This window comes from Mus pahari, chromosome 10 (assembly GCF_900095145.1).
Source record: "Mus pahari chromosome 10, PAHARI_EIJ_v1.1, whole genome shotgun sequence".
NCBI lineage: Eukaryota > Metazoa > Chordata > Mammalia > Rodentia > Muridae > Mus > Mus pahari.
Window position 1 is genome coordinate 84,198,500 of NC_034599.1, and position 18,673 is coordinate 84,217,172.

Consider the following 18,673-nt stretch of genomic DNA (forward strand, 5'->3'; position numbering starts at 1 on the left):
CCCCCCCCCCCAAAAAAAAGATCAAATTAAACAAACAAGATCATTTCTAAGGCATAGTATCCAAGGTCGACCCTCTGACGTCCACACACATGCACACATCCCTACCCAAGCTGTCCCTCTCCCACCCCCCTCTCCCCCACTCTATCTATCTATCTATCTATCTATCTATCTATCTATCTATCTATCTATCTATCTATCTATCTATCTATGCACCTGTCCCCACCTTGGCTCTCAGGATACATTCATGTCTACTCCTTGGGAAGACTGGTCTTGGCTTCCCCAGGAGAGAAAGAGAAGAATCAGAGCCTCATGTTAAGCAGCTGTCATCCAGAGATCTGGGCTGCTGTTGGCTTTGTGGAGGGGTTGGATGGGGTCAATATTTCAGAGTAGATCTCAAGCTATTGCCCAGAATAGGCCAGAGCCCTAGGAAACAACCTGGAAGGATTTTGTATGTGATCTGTCACTGCTGGGTTGGGGCAATGTGAGTGCAGGTATGGAGATGTGCAGGCACGAGTGCATACATGTCCGCAGTAATGTGTGCAGCTGGTATGCCCTCCCCTATGTGATCATGTGTGTGTGATCAGATGTGCATGGTCCCTGGTGGCTGGGGTGGGCACTGGGTTCCATTTCCTATATCCTAGTTGTAACCTGATTCCCCTCCCCTGTCTCTCTTGGATAGGTGGCTGGACTCTTTAATGATCCAAGCATTGGGAACCCCATTCACATCAGCATTGTGCGCCTTATCATACTGGAAGATGAGGAGGTGAGAGGTCACATAGTCCCAAGCTGTCCCCAACAGGAAGCTCTCCTGCTCTATGCCTTGAGTGCCCTAGGAAGGACAAGCAGAGGCCTCCTGGGCCTTGACAGTGTCCTCTGACACTTCTTGTCCTTGAGACAGTCTTTGTCCAGCTGTAGCCAGAGAGGTGGAGGTTGGGTGGCCTGGTCAGTCTGTCCCTTGAATCTCCTGTCTTGGTGTGGGAGCAGACTGGGCTTATTCCCCAGAGCTCCATGAGTCCTGAGCCACCATTCTCCCCCCATGCAGAAGGACTTGAAGATCACACACCATGCCGAAGAGACTCTGAAGAACTTCTGTAGGTGGCAGAAGAACATCAACATAAAGGGGGATGACCACCCCCAGCACCATGACACTGCCATCCTGCTCACCAGGTACCTCACCAGGAAGGGTGGGAGCGCCTTAGAATAGCGGGTTCTTATGCTGTTGTCATAAGCAATGCAGATCCATTTTGCAGCCACCCAGGCTCTCCATGGTCATGCCTTGTCCAGTGGTGTTTGGATAACTCAAGCAGGAAGTGGACAGAGGTGTAACCCAAAGGTGTGCTCAGGACTCACTGGTTCTGCGTGTCTGGGAGTCTGAGTATATGTGTATGTGTGTGTGCATGTGTGTGTATGTAGTGTGTGGTGTGTGTGTGTGTGTGTGTGTATTTGTGCATGTATGTGAGCATGTATGGTGAATGTGTGTGTAGTGTGAGTGTGTATGGTGTATGTGTGTATAGTGTGAGTGTGTATGGTGTATGTGTGTATAGTGTGAGTGTGTTTGGTGTATGTGTGTATAGTGTGAGTGTGTATGGTGTATGTGTGTATAGTGTGAGTGTGTATGGTGTATGTGTGTATAGTGTACGTGTGTATGGTGTATGTGTGTATAGTGTAAGTGTATGTGTGTGTGTGTGTGGTGTGTGTGTATGTGTGTTTTCATGTGTGTATATGTATGTGTGCACTTGTGTGTATGTATGTAGTATGTGAGTGTGTGTATGCATCTGTGTATATATATATTGTATGTATGGTGTATGTGTATGTGGTGTGTGAGTGTGTGCGTATATGTGCATGCATGTGTGTGTATGTGTAGTTGAGTGTGTGTGGTGTGTGTGGGAGGGATGAATGATGTGTGGTATATGTACTGTATGTTTGTGGACTGTATATGTATATGTGATGTATGTGGTATATGTGTGGTGTTTATGGTATATGTACAGTGTTGTGCTATTCAGTTGTTTAGGTTGGTGGCCAAGATTCCATTCTAGAGCACTGGCCTTCCAATCACTCTCATGTCACATGTCATTTGTTCTCAGTGACAGTTTTCTCCCTCTCTCCTACCTTCTGGGGCTTTATTTTATTTTTCCCTCAACTTTTAAATGTTTTATTTATGTACTTGTGTGTATCTGTGTGTATGCACACATGCATGCCACAGCACATGTATGGAGGTCAGAGGATAACTTGCAGGCATCGTTTCTTGCCTCCGATCATGTAGTTTCCAGGGACCTAACTCAGGACATCAGGCTGGCCTCTGTGCCTTCACCGTTGAGCTATCTCTGGCTCAGACTGTGTTTTTGAGTTCCACCTGAAGTTATCTTCCCTTTACTGGGCTGGGGCAGCTAGAAGGGGACCAAAGTTTGTTCTAGGCACGTATTCCCTTCTCAGGTTCCAGTGAGTGTCGGGAAGGTTGTATGTGAACAAAGGCACCTGCTTTTTCAAATGACCATATGTGGGTCTGATGTCAGAGTGAGGAGAAATGACACCCTAGCTGCCCGGTCTGGGGTGGCCTGGCCTTCTCCCTGCCCTCTTGGCATTGGGCTGAGCCAGCTTGTGACCACTTCTTTCTTTGCAGGAAGGATTTGTGTGCATCCATGAATCAGCCCTGCGAAACCCTGGGCCTGTCTCACGTGTCTGGCTTGTGCCACCCTCAGCTCAGCTGTAGTGTCAGTGAGGATACTGGCATGCCACTGGCCTTCACTGTGGCCCATGAGCTAGGACACAGGTAACTCACCTTCCCTCACCTCCGGTTAGGAACCCGACTTTACCTTTTCACTCTTGGGTACCAGCCAGCATGGCTCCTGGGTCATGAAACCTGAGGGAGGAAAACAGTGTGAGATGTCAGTTCCAACCACAAAGCCCCAGCATCGTCTCAGTTCCTCGACAAGGCTGTTCCCATATGAGTGGGAGAGAGGCCTGCTGGGGCATCACCGAGACCTATCTGTAGCGTGTCACGTGGCAGGAGTGGGGACGGCCGGTCAGTGTGTGGAGCCTTGGCCACCTTCCTTGCCCTCGGTGCTGGCGCCTTTTACTCCTGTCACTTGCTTCTATTCCTGCCTGCTCTGTGACCCTGGGCAAGTGTCATGTCCTTTCTGGGCCTCTGTGGGCTCCACATAGACAGAGGAGGCTAGGCACAGTGCTGCCACCCCTGCCTGTGCCCTGTGCCCTGTGCCCTTTACCACCTGTGCAGCGGTTGGCGAGCGGGTGAATAGGATTGTGCTGAAGCTTCATTGGCAGGCTCCCAGAGAGCTCTGTGGGCCAGAGAGTTTGGACTGGGTGTCAGCCATGCCTGTGTTGGTGACTTCAGTCCCCCTGCCTGTGTTACTCTGGCAGGCTCTACAGCCTCTCCGAGGCTCTCTGAGGCGATGAGGACCGAGTGAATTAGCAGTAGGAATGATTCCTGGCTCATAGCTGGTGCCCGGGAACGTTTCCTTGAGCCATTCCCAAGGATGACCTCTTGAGACTTTCTGGGGACCTCTTAACTCAAGTTCACAGCCTGAGGTCACCTTGGGGCCAGTGAGGTTGTAGGGTCGAAATAGACTTCCAGCAATAGACTTCCATCCGTGTCTCCTGGATTGCCATTCTTGGCTAGCTCTGGGTACAAGGATGTGGCTAGGAGGGTCTCAAACCAGGTTCATTTCAGGCTCAGCCCTGGTCCATGTAGATAGGAAACCCAGAGAATACTGCTGTCACCCCCATATTCTGGATTAGGGAAACGGAGGCTCAGGGACAGCATGTGGCTTTCTCAAGGTCACGCAGCCATTGGGTGACAGAGAATTGGGAATTGGGACTGTACCCCTTGCAGGCCTCCATGGGAAGGAGGCCTGGGGGGCGTCCCACTGCTCACCTGCCCCTGGGGCCTGTGCTCTCACGCAGTTTTGGCATTCAGCATGACGGCACCGGCAATGACTGTGAATCCATTGGGAAACGGCCTTTCATCATGTCTCCACAGCTCCTGTATGACAGAGGCATTCCGCTCACCTGGTCCCGCTGCAGCCGCGAGTACATCACCAGGTTCCTCGAGTAAGTCCTGGGCCTGGTGGCCGGGCCCTGTGTCTGCTGTCCTTGTCCCGTGGTGGGATGCAGAGCCAGGGAGTGCGATGTGGGGGTGGGGGGGCACTTGGTAGATGTGGTGCCTCAAGGGTCCTGTTGGACAGTGCACCCATGCTGTGGCTTGGAGGATGGGCAGGAGCTCAGGGGTCCCCAGCTGGGGGAGGAAGGTGAGACCACTGCAAACAGGGCGAGCTAGGAGTGTATGGAGTCCGGAAGATGCAGGGAGACACTGGAGAATTGGTGACCAGCTTCCCGGCCCAGTGAGAGCAAGCAAAGACAGAAGCAAAAGTAGAAGGCTTTTCCTTCATTTCTTACTTCGTTGAGCCGGTTTTAAAACTTTATTCTAATGTGCATTGGTGTTTTGCCTTCATGCATTGTCTGTGGGAGGGCCTCAAAGCCCCGAAACTTGGGTTGTGACTGCCATGTGGGTGCCTGGAATTGAACCTGGGTCTTCTGGAAGACCAGTCAGCGCTGCTTTTTAACTGCTGGGCCATCTCTCCATCCTTCCTTGTTGAGCTAGTTTATATTCCCACTGAATGTTCTAATTAAGAAAAAAGTTTAAATCTAAATTCTTTTATTTATTTATTTTTTTACACTTATTTAATTATTGTGGTGCATGTGTGGAGGAGGTCAGAGGATAGCTTATGGGCATTGGTTTTCTAGGTACATCAGGTGTGCTCTGGGGATCTAATTCAGGTTGTCATGCAAGGGCCTTTACCTGCTGAGCCATCTCCCTGGTCTTAAATCAACCCCCCCCCCCAACTCCTCTTCCTCCTCTTCTTTTTTAAAGTTAAGACACTTCATACTCTCTCTCTTTAGAATTTATCAGTGTGCACATGCGCATGAGAGGGAGAGGGAGAGAGAGAGGGGGAAGGGGAGGGGGAGGGGGAGGGGGAGAGGGAGAGGGAGAGAGCTTGCATGCCACAGTGCATGTATGGAGGTCAGAGGATAACTGTGTGCAGCCAGATAGGAAGCCACTTAACCTGCTGAGCCACCTCAGGGGACACCTAACCATCTTGTTAGCACACAGTCTACCATGCACTTTGACTTAGCCCAGACCAGGGCCCTGAGCGTGGAAACTTTGCTCCATGTCCATTCCTTGGTGCCAGTTTTATTTCAGATGCCAAAGTCAGCTTTTCACACACGGAATGTAGAGGGGAGAACAGCTTCCTATTGGGAGATCTATAGCTTTGGCTATGTCTTTCTGAGTCGCCAATGAGGAGCTCACTGGGGTGCGTCTGTTCTGTGGGTTGGAAGTGGGAGCATCGTTAAACGCTAGAAACTGCCTTCATGTTTCTGAGTGACTCAGGATACCCAGAGAAGACGCTACTCTGCTGGGAGAGTGTCACATTTGTCTGCTGTTGTCTGTCATATCTGATAGGGCAGGGCTGGATGGTGTCCCAGCCTTCACTGTGCAAACTCTTAGTGTCCCTTTCTCTGTAGGATCCTCCACTGTGGTGGGCCTTTGCCTGTGACTGGGGTTCCTAGGCTAGTTAGATCCTCCTGGGTCTTTGCAGTAGAAACCTTCATATTAGCTCTGCTGGCCCCAGATAGCTGAGGCGCTCTGAGATCCCGCATCTCCAGGTGTTCTGCTTCCCCATCAGCTCTCCTCACAGGCCTTAGCGCTCAACTTCTGTCACTTTCCCAAGTCAGCTACCGATTGGCCATCTGTTTTCCAGCTTCCAGAATTCCATCAACATCTCTCATCTGCTGTCATCGCTTTCCCTCTTCCCCTCTTCCCCGGGCAGAGTTATGTTTTGTTTATTCCTCAAATGTCAGGGTAGAAAAGCTTCAGTAGAGATAGGCCTGCTCAGTGTGCTATGATTCTCTGCAAGCCCGTGCACGGTGGTAGCCTGATGCATGCTGGGACTTGTGCACCAGTGAGAGCATGGGCACCGGTCTCCCCTGGAAGAGGGGTTTATGTGAGGGGTGACAACTGGAAACTGAAAGCTCAGTTTGGTGACTAAAACCTGGACACTGGCCCAGTCGCCTCGTGTTGGCAGATGAGTTACATTAGCCCTTAAGCCTCCAAAAGTGGCTTGATCACGATGGACAACCTCAGTGTTTGCTGTGAGGATTAACCGAGAAAGGCATGCTTAGCCCAGTGCCTGACACACAATACGCAGTTAGTACGTGGCTGTGGTTGCTATTACTATTTCTGCAGTTACCAAGTGGTTGACCTCGTGAACTTGAACCAGAGAAGTAGCCCGGGGTTGGGGAGGAGGTGAGTCTCCCCCAAAGAGGGGCAGGGAATGAGATTGCTTGGGAAATCAGAAGAGTGGGGACCCTGAAACACCCGCAGGGCTTGTTCCCAGCTGCCCCACCCAGCGTGCCACCCAGCACCCTGGCTCTGGGACAGACAGCTGAACAGGCACGTCTCTGTGTTCTTTTAGCTGCTGGAATGTATGAGAGCCTTGGCCAGGGGCCTGGGTCGAGGGTAGGAGGAGAGGGCATGAGGCCTGCATTGCAGATGGAAATGGGACCCACTACCTGAAGGTGCTTGAGAGAGAGAGAGAGAGAGAGAGAGAGAGAGAGAGAGAGAGAGAGAGAGTTGCGCACCCCAGGTCAGGGCACACTTCTCTGCTCTGTGAGTGACAGGCAAGGAGAGCAAAGTCCAGGAGGAGGGGAAGTCAGAGGGACCCTCCACAACAGGCAGAGTGGCTGTCCTATCTTCCATCCACGAGCTCCTTGCTGGAGCGGGACAGGAGATAGTTTCTGCCCAATAGGGTGGGGATCTGAAGGAGTGGGAGCTGACTGGGAGGTACAGCAGTGTTTCCACAGCTTGGGGAACTCTTAGCACAATGTACAGACCACCCACCATCCCTAGGTGACCACACCCCTCCGTTCCCAGGAAATATCTGCTTCTTGAGCCAGTAGACTGAGACATGGCTTGCCCTTGCTGGGTCACATATAGAATCTGCAGGTTTTCACCATGCAAAGAGGAGAGCATAATAACTCAAGGTGACAAGTGCATAGCAGCAGTTTGGGGTGTGTGTGTGTGCTATCGGTATGTGTAGAGGGACAGAGGAGGCTCTCTTAGAGTCAGGGACACAGTCTGAGGGCTTTTTGTTTGTTTGTTTGTTTTTGTTTTTTTTGTTTTTTCGAGACAGGGTTTCTCTGTGTAGCCCTGGCTGTCCTGGAGCTCACTTTGTAGACCAGGCTGGCATCGAACTCAGAAATCCGCCTGCCTCTGCCTCCCGAGTTCTGGGATTAAAGGTGTGCGCCACCACGCCCGGCTTCTGAGGGCTTTTTGAGCTGACACTGAAGCTAGGTGGGAGAGGAAGCTGGGTATAGGGGAAGCTGAGCAGAGGCAGGACCTAGGGAACCTGACAGGGTGAAGGATCAGGGCGTGGCAATGGTGAAATGGAGTCTGCTAGTCTAAGACAGCTGACGAGGGAGTGAAAGTGGCACACAGCTCTTCGCCCTATCCAGGTGGCAGTAAGGCCTCCTACTCGAGTCACCCCTTGTCTATTCCGACCCTATGGGGGGTGACCCAGCCCTGCCATAATTAGCACAAGGAAGAGCTTTGAAGGGACAGCTGATGGGTGTGGGGACCTTGGCGTGTGTCCGGCTGTGTGAAGAGCCTGGCAGTGAGCCAGCCAGAGGAAGGAACGGCCACCCCTCTGACTTTTCCCAAGCAGACTCTGCTGATGGTACTTCTGTAGCTTGGGGTCAGTCTCCTACACACGAGGATGTGAAGGTCCAGAGAGGGTGGTAGCCTAAGGCCAGGAAAGGCCAGCTGCCAGCTGCTCCTGTAACCTTCCCCGAGCGGAGACTGCTGTGGGTACTTGTATAGCTTGGGACCCGCCCCTTAGACATGAGGATGTGATGATTCACAGAGGAGGCCACATAACACCCTCAGCCAATTAGAGAGGTAGGCTACAATCTCTCTAGCTGTCCAGCATCAAGCCCATCGGGGACCCTTCCCCGCAGGAAGTTGGCACAGTGTCACAAGGGACTAGTGTCCCCTCTCCCTCCCTCTGTCAGATTCTACTCCCGTATTTCTTCCTGGGACATTTCCTTCTGCCTGCATCTACCAGGACCATGTTCATCCTGGATCCCTAGCCTGCTACCTTCTGTCCCCAAGTCTCCCTGGCTTAGGGTTGTCCTTATTTCTCACTGTGTCCCACAGATCTTAGCCCTGCTGCTTCCAATCAAGTCCTTTCTGCCTGGTTGACCCAGGTACCTGTTTCTGTGGCTCAATTCTCTTTAGGCTCTGGGCCCTGGACCCTCCTCCCATACCAGAAGGACCAAAACGAGCCTCAGGAGGCTGGCAACATCCTCCTACCCTCCCATTTCCAGGCAACCTCACTGTCAGGGCAGAGGTGGTTGGGTGGGACTTGGGAAGCCATTCCCAAGAGCCCTGTTGCCCCCTTGTTCCTTGCCTGTTGGCGGCACTACATTGGAAGGAGTGTGTGATGGTCATGGGCTGGACCTGCTCACGCTGGCCCGTTCTCTTGTCACTGTCCTGGAATGCTGACTAGGGGAAGGCAGGAAGGATTGGGCAGTAAGAAGCAGAGGGCTGGTCCCTCAGGTCAGGATGTGAGGAGGCTGGGTAGCTTTTCCTCAGAGATCTCTTGTTGTGTCAGCTGTGGTGTGACAATTTCCAGAGCCTGGCCCAAGGGTCCCAGCAGGAACTGCAGGAGCTAAGAGCATGACCACTTGAGGATTTGGTGGACTGGGCCTGTGGAAGATGGGTGCCAGAGTCTCTGTGGTGGGGCACGTGTCAAGGCCTGCCTGTGGGAGTGGGGTATTCGTCAGCTGGCTGGAGCTCCGGCCAGATGAGAGAGGTCTTCAAGGCCACCTTGGAAGGCTAGTGTCACATGACCTGCTGGCTAGGTAGAAGACTGGCATTTTCTTACAAGGTCCACAAGACCTACCTGCTTGGCTCTTCTACCCAGACTTCTCCCATGGCTCTCGGGCTGTAACTCTTGCCTTACCGACCTCGAGTTATCCTCCCTTCTCTTTTTTTTTTTTTTTCTTCCAGCCGTGGGTGGGGCCTGTGCTTAGATGACCGTCCATCCAAGGATGTCATTGCATTTCCCTCGGTGCTGCCCGGTGTCCTGTATGATGTGAACCACCAGTGCCGCCTTCAGTATGGGCCTCACTCGGCCTACTGTGAGGACATGGACGTGAGTGTGGGCATGAGAGGCATAGGCGGGTGGCCCTCACCAATCTGACAATGCCAGGCTCAGAGAAACTCTGCCTGGCTTGGGGGTGTGCCCTCAAGGGGCATGGTAATACCTAATGTGACTTGTGGCTGAGGCCTGGCTTTGGATGGGCACAGGCCCAGGTCTGGACTTGGTTTAGAAGAAGGGGGAAAAAAAAAATCAACCCTTCAGGGTCCCAGAGAGGTTCTTGTAAAAATATGACATGAGCTTCTATCTTGAATGTTTCAGGAGGTAGAGCCTGGGGCTGGGAGAGGAGGCCAGCTGGAGATAGCTGTCCACACGGACCCAGCCTGGAGGGCAGCCCTTTTCAAAGGCCCCATGATGTCATGTGACCGAGGGGGAGGGGCCAGAGGAGTCTCATGTTTGCACACTCACAGGATGGGCTGTCCCTGTGGAAATGTGTCTGGGGTGTTCTTGGGGGACAGTAGGGACAGAGCGGGTGCTATCCCTGGGGAACGAGTCTGAGGGTAATATACGTGCCTCTTTGCAGGATGTCTGCCACACACTATGGTGCTCTGTGGGAACCACCTGTCACTCCAAGCTGGATGCGGCTGTGGATGGCACGAGCTGTGGGAAGAACAAGGTGCGTGGGAAACCTCAAGCCTGGCTGAGTATGGGGTCGGGGAGGCTGTCTTTCCTCTGCCCATGCCTAGCTAGACTTCCCCCGGGGTCAATTTTAGCTTACCATCTTGAGCTGTTCTTAATTACATTCAGCCTTCACTGGCCCTAATTGCCATTCCAATCCCCACCCTGGCCCAGTCAACATATTCTTCACCCAGCTTCACCATGGCATCTGCGTTGTGGGTGACCATAAACTCTCTCTTACGCCTTCCATCCTCCTCTGTCTTTTGACACTGTCTTGCTCACTTTGATCTCAATGGGGTGAGGATGATTGACAGGTGTCGGGGTCTGCCCCCCCTATGTCTCAGTAGTGGTGTCTCAAAGGAGAGTGCGTCCCTGAGGGCTTCCAGCCCGAGGCGGTGGACGGTGGCTGGTCCGGTTGGAGTGCCTGGTCTGTCTGCTCGAGGAGCTGTGGCGTGGGTGTACGGAGTTCTGAACGACAGTGCACGCAGCCTGTGTGAGTGTGGGGCCCAGGCTGGGAGAGAGGATCCGAATGGAGTCAGCTGACAGCAGAGACTACCTCTGTTCCAGCCTCCAGCTCTCAGAATTGTCCTTAGAATGGCCAAGTCCAGTGTCTAAGCCACCACGGGCCACTCCCAGGAAGTGTTCTGGAAGTTTTCTCCAGAGCTGACACGATAGCCAAGAGGGGAGTGCTCTCCAAGAGCCTGGGGAGATGCACTGAGACCTTGCTGCAAAGGCAGTGACTGCAGGGAGGAGGATGCAGAGGTGAACACTTAGAACCAGAGAGGCTTAGGGTCTAGGTCCTCCATCCCCACACAAGCACCTTCCTTCTCCACGGCTCCTCTGGGCCTCAGTTTGGTGCTAATGGGTGTTAGCAGAGCCATCCTAGTCAAGTTGTCATTGGGTAAAATCAGGCAATATGGGTAAGGCGCGGAACCTTCCTTGTGCTGTGGGAAACGCCCAGTACAAGCTGAGATTGTATCAGAGATTGACTGCAGCGGAGAGAGCGGGGCAGTACTGGCCGGGTGGCTGTAGCTTTGGGTGAGAGCCTTCTCATGCAAAGGGGATTTTAGGAGATTTAATGAAACAAGGGGCTGCCTGGCCCCACTGGGCAAACTTCTTTGCTTGGCTGCCAGGGAGGTGGAATTCACAGCCAGTTACATCTCAGGGATGGTGCTTCACCAGGCCTGTGGTCCCTACCCCCTGCATGTCCCTGCCTCCAGCTCAGCCAGTGTGGGGCTGGCTTGGCTTGGATGGGGTACAGGTTAGATGTCAAGCCAAGGCAGTTTCTGGGTGGGGCCTGGAGGCTTCCTTTGACCTGGCCCGGGCATGCTGCACCCAGGAACAATTCTAACAACACAAGGCCACTTAGTAGCCCTCTTAGAGGCATCCCGACTCCATTTTAGAGAGAAGGAGACTGAGGTCCGGAGCCTGGCAGTGCATTTGCTCATGGTCACACAGCAGCTCTGGGCTGAGCCTAAGGGTCTTCTTGCTGCCACTTGTCCTTAGATCCTTGGAGACAGGGAGGGTGTAGATGGCAGCCCCCGAGGGCAAAGCAGCATGATGGGGAGGATGGCAGGGGACTCTGGGTGCAGAATATGTAGATGTTGTTTGCCATGGGAATGAATAGCATGTTCATAGCCCCATGGCTTTCCTTGCAGGCCTAAGAACAGAGGCAAGTACTGTGTGGGGGAGCGGAAGCGGTTCCAGCTCTGCAACCTGCCAGCCTGCCCACCGGACCGTCCCTCTTTCCGCCACACCCAGTGTAGCCAGTTTGATGGCATGCTGTACAAGGGCAAGCTGCATAAATGGGTGCCCGTGCCCAACGACGGTGAGTTATGCTACCCACGTGGTTGTTGAGACTCAGAGGTGGGGGATGTATGGACCGCAGTGACATAGGACCCTCAGGCCTTGGTGGCTCCCTGCTGTTGTCTGGGACGGCTGCTCATCCCCAGCTCCTCAGTCTGTGTGTGTGTCATGGAGGACACAGAGGTCTTCCAGGTGGCCTCTGTAATGCCTGCTCTTGGCGGTCATTCCTGAGTCCTCCCCTTCCCCCATCAGACAACCCTTGTGAGCTGCACTGCCGGCCCTCCAACTCCTCCAATACAGAGAAGCTGAGGGATGCTGTGGTGGATGGCACCCCTTGCTACCAAAGCCGTGTCAGCCGCGACATCTGCCTTAATGGCATCTGTAAGGTATGTGGGAGATGAAGAGGTTCTCCTAGTCCTTCTGGCAGGCCCTGGGCCCACCACCAGGGCTTACCTGGTGTCTTAGTCAGGGTTTCTATTCCTGCACAAACATCATGACCAAGAAGCAAGTTGGGGANGAAAGGGTTTACACTTCCATACTGCTGTTCATCACCAAGGAAGTCAGGACTGGAACTCAAGCAGGTCAGGAAGCAGGAGCTGATGTAGAGGCCATGGAGGGATGTTCTTTACTGGCTTGCCTCCCCTGGCTCGCTCAGCCTGCTCTCTTATAGAACCCAAGACTAGCAGCCCAGAGATGGCACCACCCACAAGGGGCCCTTCCCCCTTGATCACTAATTGAGAAAATGCCTTACAGCTGGATCTCATGGAGGCACTTCCCCAACTGAAGCTCCTCTCTCTGTGATAACTCCAGCCTGTGTCAAGTTGACACAAACTAGCCAGTACACCTGGCTTTCTCCAGGCTGCATCCGAGCCCCTGACTTTTAAGATACAGCCTCTGTGCCTGGCTGTCTCTGACGATGAAGCACCATCTTGGCAGTCACTATCACCTTACCCACTTTGTCCCCACCAGCTTCCTCCCGCTCATCCCACTGTGCCCGCCTATACAGCTCCAGCCATGCAAGCCTAGGATGCGTGCAACTGCCTCCTCTTTCACTGGAAGGGGTTGGCAGACTGGTCCTGGTGGTATGCTGGGCTCTGAGCCTGCAGATAGCACCGTGCTTCGTAACAGTTCTGATTTCTACTGCTTGCTGCTCTTCCAGGCCCAGGGCCCCGGCTACCTTCTTTACCCTGCTTCTTGCCTTTAAAGCCACTGTACTAAAGGCCTGGGTTTAGAGGAGGCTGAAGAAAGAGGGGTTAACCCAGTGTTTTTGATAGTGAATCCTATTTCTAGAAAAATTCCACAGCATGCCAGAGTCCACGTTTACCTGTAGTCTTATGCGAGAGACACGTCTTGCCTCCTGTCTCCTGGGACGTTCTTAACACTCTTTTAAGGCATGAAATGATGCTCCCCCTTCAACTAAGGCTCAGGGGAAAAAGAGCTCAGTCACCAGGCAGGATGACTGTGATGGGACTGGACCCAAGCAAAGGCTTTTGACCTCCTCCTATGGTCTCTCTCCTGAGCCCTGGCACATTGCAGGGGGCTGGCAGCCAGCACAAAGGGCCCCCTCTCTATTACAGAATGTGGGCTGCGACTTCGTGATTGACTCTGGTGCTGAGGAGGACCGCTGTGGCGTGTGCCGGGGGGATGGCTCTACTTGCCAGACCGTGAGCAGGACCTTCAAGGAGGCAGAAGGCCAGGGTATGATCGGGGCTGCTGGGCTGTGAATGTATGCCCGTCGTCCTGTTGCCTGCCGCTGTGGTTCTCGTCTAGACTAGACATAGCGACAGAGCCCTCCTTGTTTGGCCAGGGTCCTAATCCTTACAGCAGTCAGTGAGTCCTTGTCACAAGTGAGACCTGTCCTCTTAGGGGTTCTTCTAAGTGACTGTGAGTGGTGGGTAGTCCTTTCCGAGGGATGTTGTCTTCTGAAGTTTCAGAGACCTCCCCAGTGCTTGAGGTCTGAGTCACACATATTACTTAACTGGGGGAACACCTAGGTGAAGAGCTTACAGGTGACAGAATCTTCACTGTGACGAAGGCAGTAGGCTGTATATTTCAGGGAGAGAAGGAAACTTCAAGCTAGAAGGTCTTGACCTGGGAAGTCAGGGAAGGCTTCTCATAGGAGGTGGAGAATGAGCCTAGTGATGAATGACTCCAGAGATTGGGTGAGGAGAATCCTAGCTAGAGGCAAGCTTTCGGGTAGAGCCTGCCCGTGTAAGGCAGGTATAGAGGCTATAATGCTGGGCTCCACAGCTTGCATTTCTTCCTAGGGCTGACTTGTATCCCCGTAGGAGCCCTGTGCGGAGCAACTAACCTCAGTGATTCATTTCCTCATCTGTAAAGTGGGTCTAACAACAGTGTCTTATGTCATGGAGTAGTGCCGGACACACCCAAGAGCAGTGTTGCTTAATGGAAAGAGAGAAGTCAGGCTACCCAGGGGCAAGGAAAGGCCCCAGTGGCTTTCCAGGATGGGAGAGACGATGGATCAGGCTGAACTGATAAATATCAGTTCAGTTTCCCAGTTTCCCAGTTTCCCAGATGGTGATGGTGGGCCACGAGCCACAGGGGGAAGGATCTGTGGGCCCTTTCTGAGTTCTTGGTGACCCAGAATGGATATAATACCTATTTTTTTTTTGGGGGGGGGACTCAGAATAATGAACTGATGGTGGAATTTTGGCTTCAGCACAGAAGAGAGTGCAAACAAGAAGGTGGGGGGCAACTGACTGATTAACCCCAGACACCAAACTGTGCAACCCCCCGCCCATAGGGTATGTGGATGTAGGGCTGATCCCAGCTGGTGCCAGAGAGATTCTCATTGAGGAGGTGGCCGAGGCTGCCAACTTCCTGGCCCTGCGGAGTGAGGACCCAGATAAGTACTTCCTCAATGGCGGCTGGACCATCCAGTGGAATGGAGACTACCGGGTGGCAGGCACTACCTTCACCTATGCACGGAAGGGCAACTGGGAGAATCTCACATCCCCAGGCCCCACCAGTGAGCCTGTCTGGATCCAGGTGCCTACCTCTCAGGGCCAGGATGGGAGGAATAAATGGGGTGGTCCCCAAGGTAGGATATCAAGGGGGAAACCTTAGGGCTCTGTAGGATCTGATTCTGAGCTGTGCTCAGTTGCTGGGGTCTCTGAGTCTTGGTCTCAGTTTTCTCATCTCTAGAGTAGGTCTTCCGTATAGCTTAGTTCACAGAGGTGACTGGAGATGACCCTAGGGGCAGGTTCTGGGAAGACAGAGAAGAGCCCCTGTGCTCACCAGCCCCCATTTGCCTGTCCCAGCTGCTGTTCCAGGAGAAGAACCCTGGGGTACACTACCAGTATACCATCCAGAGGGACAGCCATGATCAAGTCCGGCCACCTGAGTTCTCCTGGCATTATGGGCCCTGGAGCAAGTGCACGGTCACCTGTGGCACAGGTGAGACTCCACACTTGAGGAACCCCTTTACTGAGCTTGCTCATGTGAGATCACATGCGTTGGCTGCCGCGGGGCTTTGAAGCGGGTTCTTGTTATTCATTTCCATTTTGCGGAGCTAAAAGGCCTAACCACCACTAAGAAGCAGCAGGGTGGGCCACCTACAGTATAGGGTGTCATGGAGGGAAGGCTGGGAGGACAAAGGAGGCCACGGAGGCCTGTCTTCACCCCGACAAAGGCGGTGGAACCCTGTTTTGTGAGGTCTCTGCAGAGAGGTCGTGTGTATGTCTCTTGGGGCATCCTAGTGCCGGGCCCAGGCTGAGTTCCCCATGGTTTCCAGGTGTGCAGAGGCAGAGCTTATACTGCATGGAGAGGCAGGCCGGGGTTGTTGCCGAGGAATACTGTAACACTCTAAATCGGCCCGATGAACGCCAGAGGAAATGCAGTGAGGAGCCCTGTCCCCCCAGGTGAGCTTACTGTCCCCAACCAGACCTCCGATTCCTAGGCATCCTGCTCCTGCCTCTGCACACCCTGGCAGCTCAGGAGAAGAGAGGGTGGCTTCTTTTCCCAAGTCCATGGACCTAGCTTGTTTCTGGAGTGCACCAGCCTAGATGCCCTTGATAACTTGTCTTTGGGTCTCTGGATACCTTGTTCAGGCCCAGGGGGTAAGGGTTGTTGGTGGGAGTGAAGAAGGCTTTGCCACTGGGCTTCAGAGGCAGGGCACCACCTTGGGTCTTGGTTTGCTGGGCCTTTTCCTCCATTCAGGTTTGTCTGCACCCCATTGGCCTGGAGCCATGTATGGTGTGGGCATCTTTGCTCGTGAACCTTGCTCATGATAGGTGTTAATGTCACCCTGTCACCGCTGTGCCCCTTACCAGGTGGTGGGTAGGGGAGTGGCAGCCGTGTTCCCGATCCTGCGGGCCCGAAGGCCTCTCTCGCCGGGCTGTGTTCTGCATACGTAGTGTGGGGCTGGATGAGCAGCGTGCCCTTGAGCTATCTGCCTGTGAACATCTTCCCCGTCCCCTGGCTGAAACCCCATGCAACCATCATGTAATCTGTCCTTCCACCTGGGGTGTGGGGAACTGGTCTCAGGTAAGTGTAGAAGTGAAAGGGGACCTGCCTCTGGTACTACCAGTGCCCGGAATCCTTACTGTTTGGTACCTGAAGTGGGAGGGAGCCTGGGGGGCATTCCTGGGACAACACTGTTCTCAGAGCCTTGGGGGTCAGGGATTCACTGGCATGCTATGACCATAAGCTATCATCTTGAGCCGAGCATAGCCATAGAGGGCTGTCTGAGACTTCTGTCACTAAGACACCAGCAGCGGGCAGGCTCTGCCACCATGCCCCAGCTTTCCCAGAAGCCTCATCTTGGCCTGAGCTGTGACCTCCTTTGCAGTGCTCTGTGACATGTGGAGCTGGCATTCGGCAACGAAGTGTCCTCTGCATCAACAACACTGATGTCCCCTGTGAGGAAGCTGAGCGACCAATAACTGAGACCTTTTGTTTTCTGCAACCCTGCCAGTATCCCATGTACATAGTGGACACAGGTGCCTCTGGAAGCGGTTCCTCCAGCCCCGAGCTCTTCAATGAGGTTGACTTCATCCCGAAGCAGCTGGCCCCACGACCTTCCCCAGCATCCTCACCCAAGCCGGTCAGCATCAGCAATGCTATTGATGAGGAGGACCGGGAACCGGACCCGCCAGGGCCCGTGTTTGTGGATGATTTCTATTATGACTACAATTTCATTAACTTCCACGAAGACCTGTCCTATGGGTCCTTTGAAGAACCCCATCCAGACCTGGCTGACATTGGGGGTTGGACAGCACCACCTCACATCAGACCCACTGAATCCCCCTCAGATACCCCAGTGCCTACTGCAGGGACGCTTGGAGCCGAGGAAGTGGACATTCAGGGGTCTTGGTCTCCTAGCCCCTTACTCACGGAGGCTACCCATTCCCCACCAGTATTAGAGCAGACCTTCACCAACCCCTTGGCCAATTTCTTGACTGAGGAAGATACTCCCATCGGGGCCCCTGAACTTGGGTTCCCCAGCTTGCCCTGGCCCCCTGCTTCAGTTGATGATATGATGACACCTGTTGCCCCTGAAAACCCTGATGAGTTGCTAGTGAAAGAAGATGAGCAGAGCCCGCCATCCACTCCATGGTCTGATAGGAACAAGCTTTCTACAGATGGTAACCCCTTGGGTCATCCATCCCCTGCCCTGCCCCAAAGTCTTATCCCCACACAGCCCTCTCCACCCTCCATCAGTCGTACCCAAGCTTCTCCAACTCCTGAAGTGGTGGAGGTGTTCACAGGATGGAATGCGGCCTGGGACCCTGTGCTAGAGGCTGACCTGAAGCCCGGACACGGTGAGCTGCCGTCCACTGTGGAGGTGGCTTCTCCTCCACTTCTTCCCATGGTCACTGTGCCAGGCATCTGGGGCAGGGACAGCCCTCTTGAACCAGGGACTCCTACCTTTTCAACCCTAGAACTGAGCTCACAGCACCGAAAAACTCTGACAATGCCTGGGACTTTGCTTTTGACAGTACCAACTGACCCAAGGAGCCCAGGACCATCGGGCCAGCCACAGACTCCTAACCCTGAGGGAACCCAGAGCCCTGGGTTGCTGCCTACACCAGCTCAGGAGACTCAAACTAACAGTAGCAAGGGCCCCGAGGTCCAGCCTTTGCAGCCCAGCCTAGAGGAGGATGCTGCCCCCGCAGATGCACTGCCTGCCAAGAATGCCAGCTGGCAAGTAGGAAACTGGAGCCAGGTGAGTTGTGTAGAGCAGGGATGGTGGGAACATGTGAGCAGGACCCTGCCACTCAGTTTTGAGCATAGCAAGTCACAGCCCTGTTCATCCTTGGAGAGCGGTGTAACGGTTCCCGGGATGAGTCAACTGACAGCCATGACGGGCTGAGGCTCCACAAAGCAGGAAGAGTATTATCTCAGCTCTCCTATAGACTTGAGCCTCAGTCTCCCAACTTTGAAGTAGAAGGGAAGTGGGGACCCCCCATATGCTTGAGTCTTGAGTTCTTAAAGGGCCATTCCTAGGCCACACGGAAGGAAGGTGTCAGAAAAGTCAGTAGCAGCTACAAATCAAGTGCCTCCGGGAGGGGCATCCTCACCCAGGCCCGCGTGCCCCAGAAATGGGCATCATACCTTATGTATGGGTATGATGGGTAAGGAAGGCCTCTTTTCCATGGCTCCCAGACTCAGTGCTGCCTCAGTCTGACCTGGGTGAGACAGGTTTAGCAGAGGGACAGCACGTCTCCTCCAGGTGTTTCAACCATTGTCACCCTTCAAAGTCCCCTTTTTTGTTAGGGATCCCATAATAGTCTGAGTTGTATGGGAAAGAGATGATCAGTTCTCCTTCTCTAGATGGTCATTGTAAGAGGTCCATAGTCTGTGGGGAGAGAGGCCGGATGCCATTCCTACCCATTTCACTGAGTGGATTAGGGCCCAGACTTCCCTGGTGAGAAGCCACGGGATGGCAGGGTAGGTAGGTGGGCCTAGCAGGCCCTTGGGGTAGTTAATTGCTGGTGACATTTGACTTTTTCTTTCCCAGTCTTCTCGCAGGAGGTGGGTGGAGGAGTCTG

The 18,673-nt window shown here is 53.6% G+C and overlaps 1 protein-coding gene across 6 annotated transcripts in view; it reads left to right on the top strand.

The window, feature by feature from the left end:
• Adamts7 (ADAM metallopeptidase with thrombospondin type 1 motif 7) overlaps positions 1–18,673 on the top strand; it is a 37,314-nt gene that overhangs the window by 13,584 nt on the left and 5,057 nt on the right. For 2 of the 6 annotated variants that reach the window (XM_021206376.1, XM_029543384.1), the window contains exons 5-19: positions 680–763; positions 1,043–1,167; positions 2,621–2,770; positions 3,922–4,068; positions 9,086–9,230; positions 9,760–9,852; positions 10,202–10,347; positions 11,513–11,682; positions 11,913–12,046; positions 13,238–13,358; positions 14,425–14,669; positions 14,942–15,077; positions 15,415–15,541; positions 15,953–16,166; positions 16,471–17,847. In XM_021206376.1, coding sequence (XP_021062035.1) covers positions 680–763; positions 1,043–1,167; positions 2,621–2,770; positions 3,922–4,068; positions 9,086–9,230; positions 9,760–9,852; positions 10,202–10,347; positions 11,513–11,682; positions 11,913–12,046; positions 13,238–13,358; positions 14,425–14,669; positions 14,942–15,077; positions 15,415–15,541; positions 15,953–16,166; positions 16,471–17,847 — 3,414 coding nt within the window. Of the gene's footprint in view, positions 1–679; positions 764–1,042; positions 1,168–2,620; positions 2,771–3,921; positions 4,069–9,085; positions 9,231–9,759; positions 9,853–10,201; positions 10,348–11,512; positions 11,683–11,912; positions 12,047–13,237; positions 13,359–14,424; positions 14,670–14,941; positions 15,078–15,414; positions 15,542–15,952; positions 16,167–16,470; positions 17,848–18,673 lie in introns of those variants that run through there. The other 4 variants (XM_021206378.1, XM_029543385.1, XM_021206377.1 and 1 more) reach the window with 4 other exon arrangements.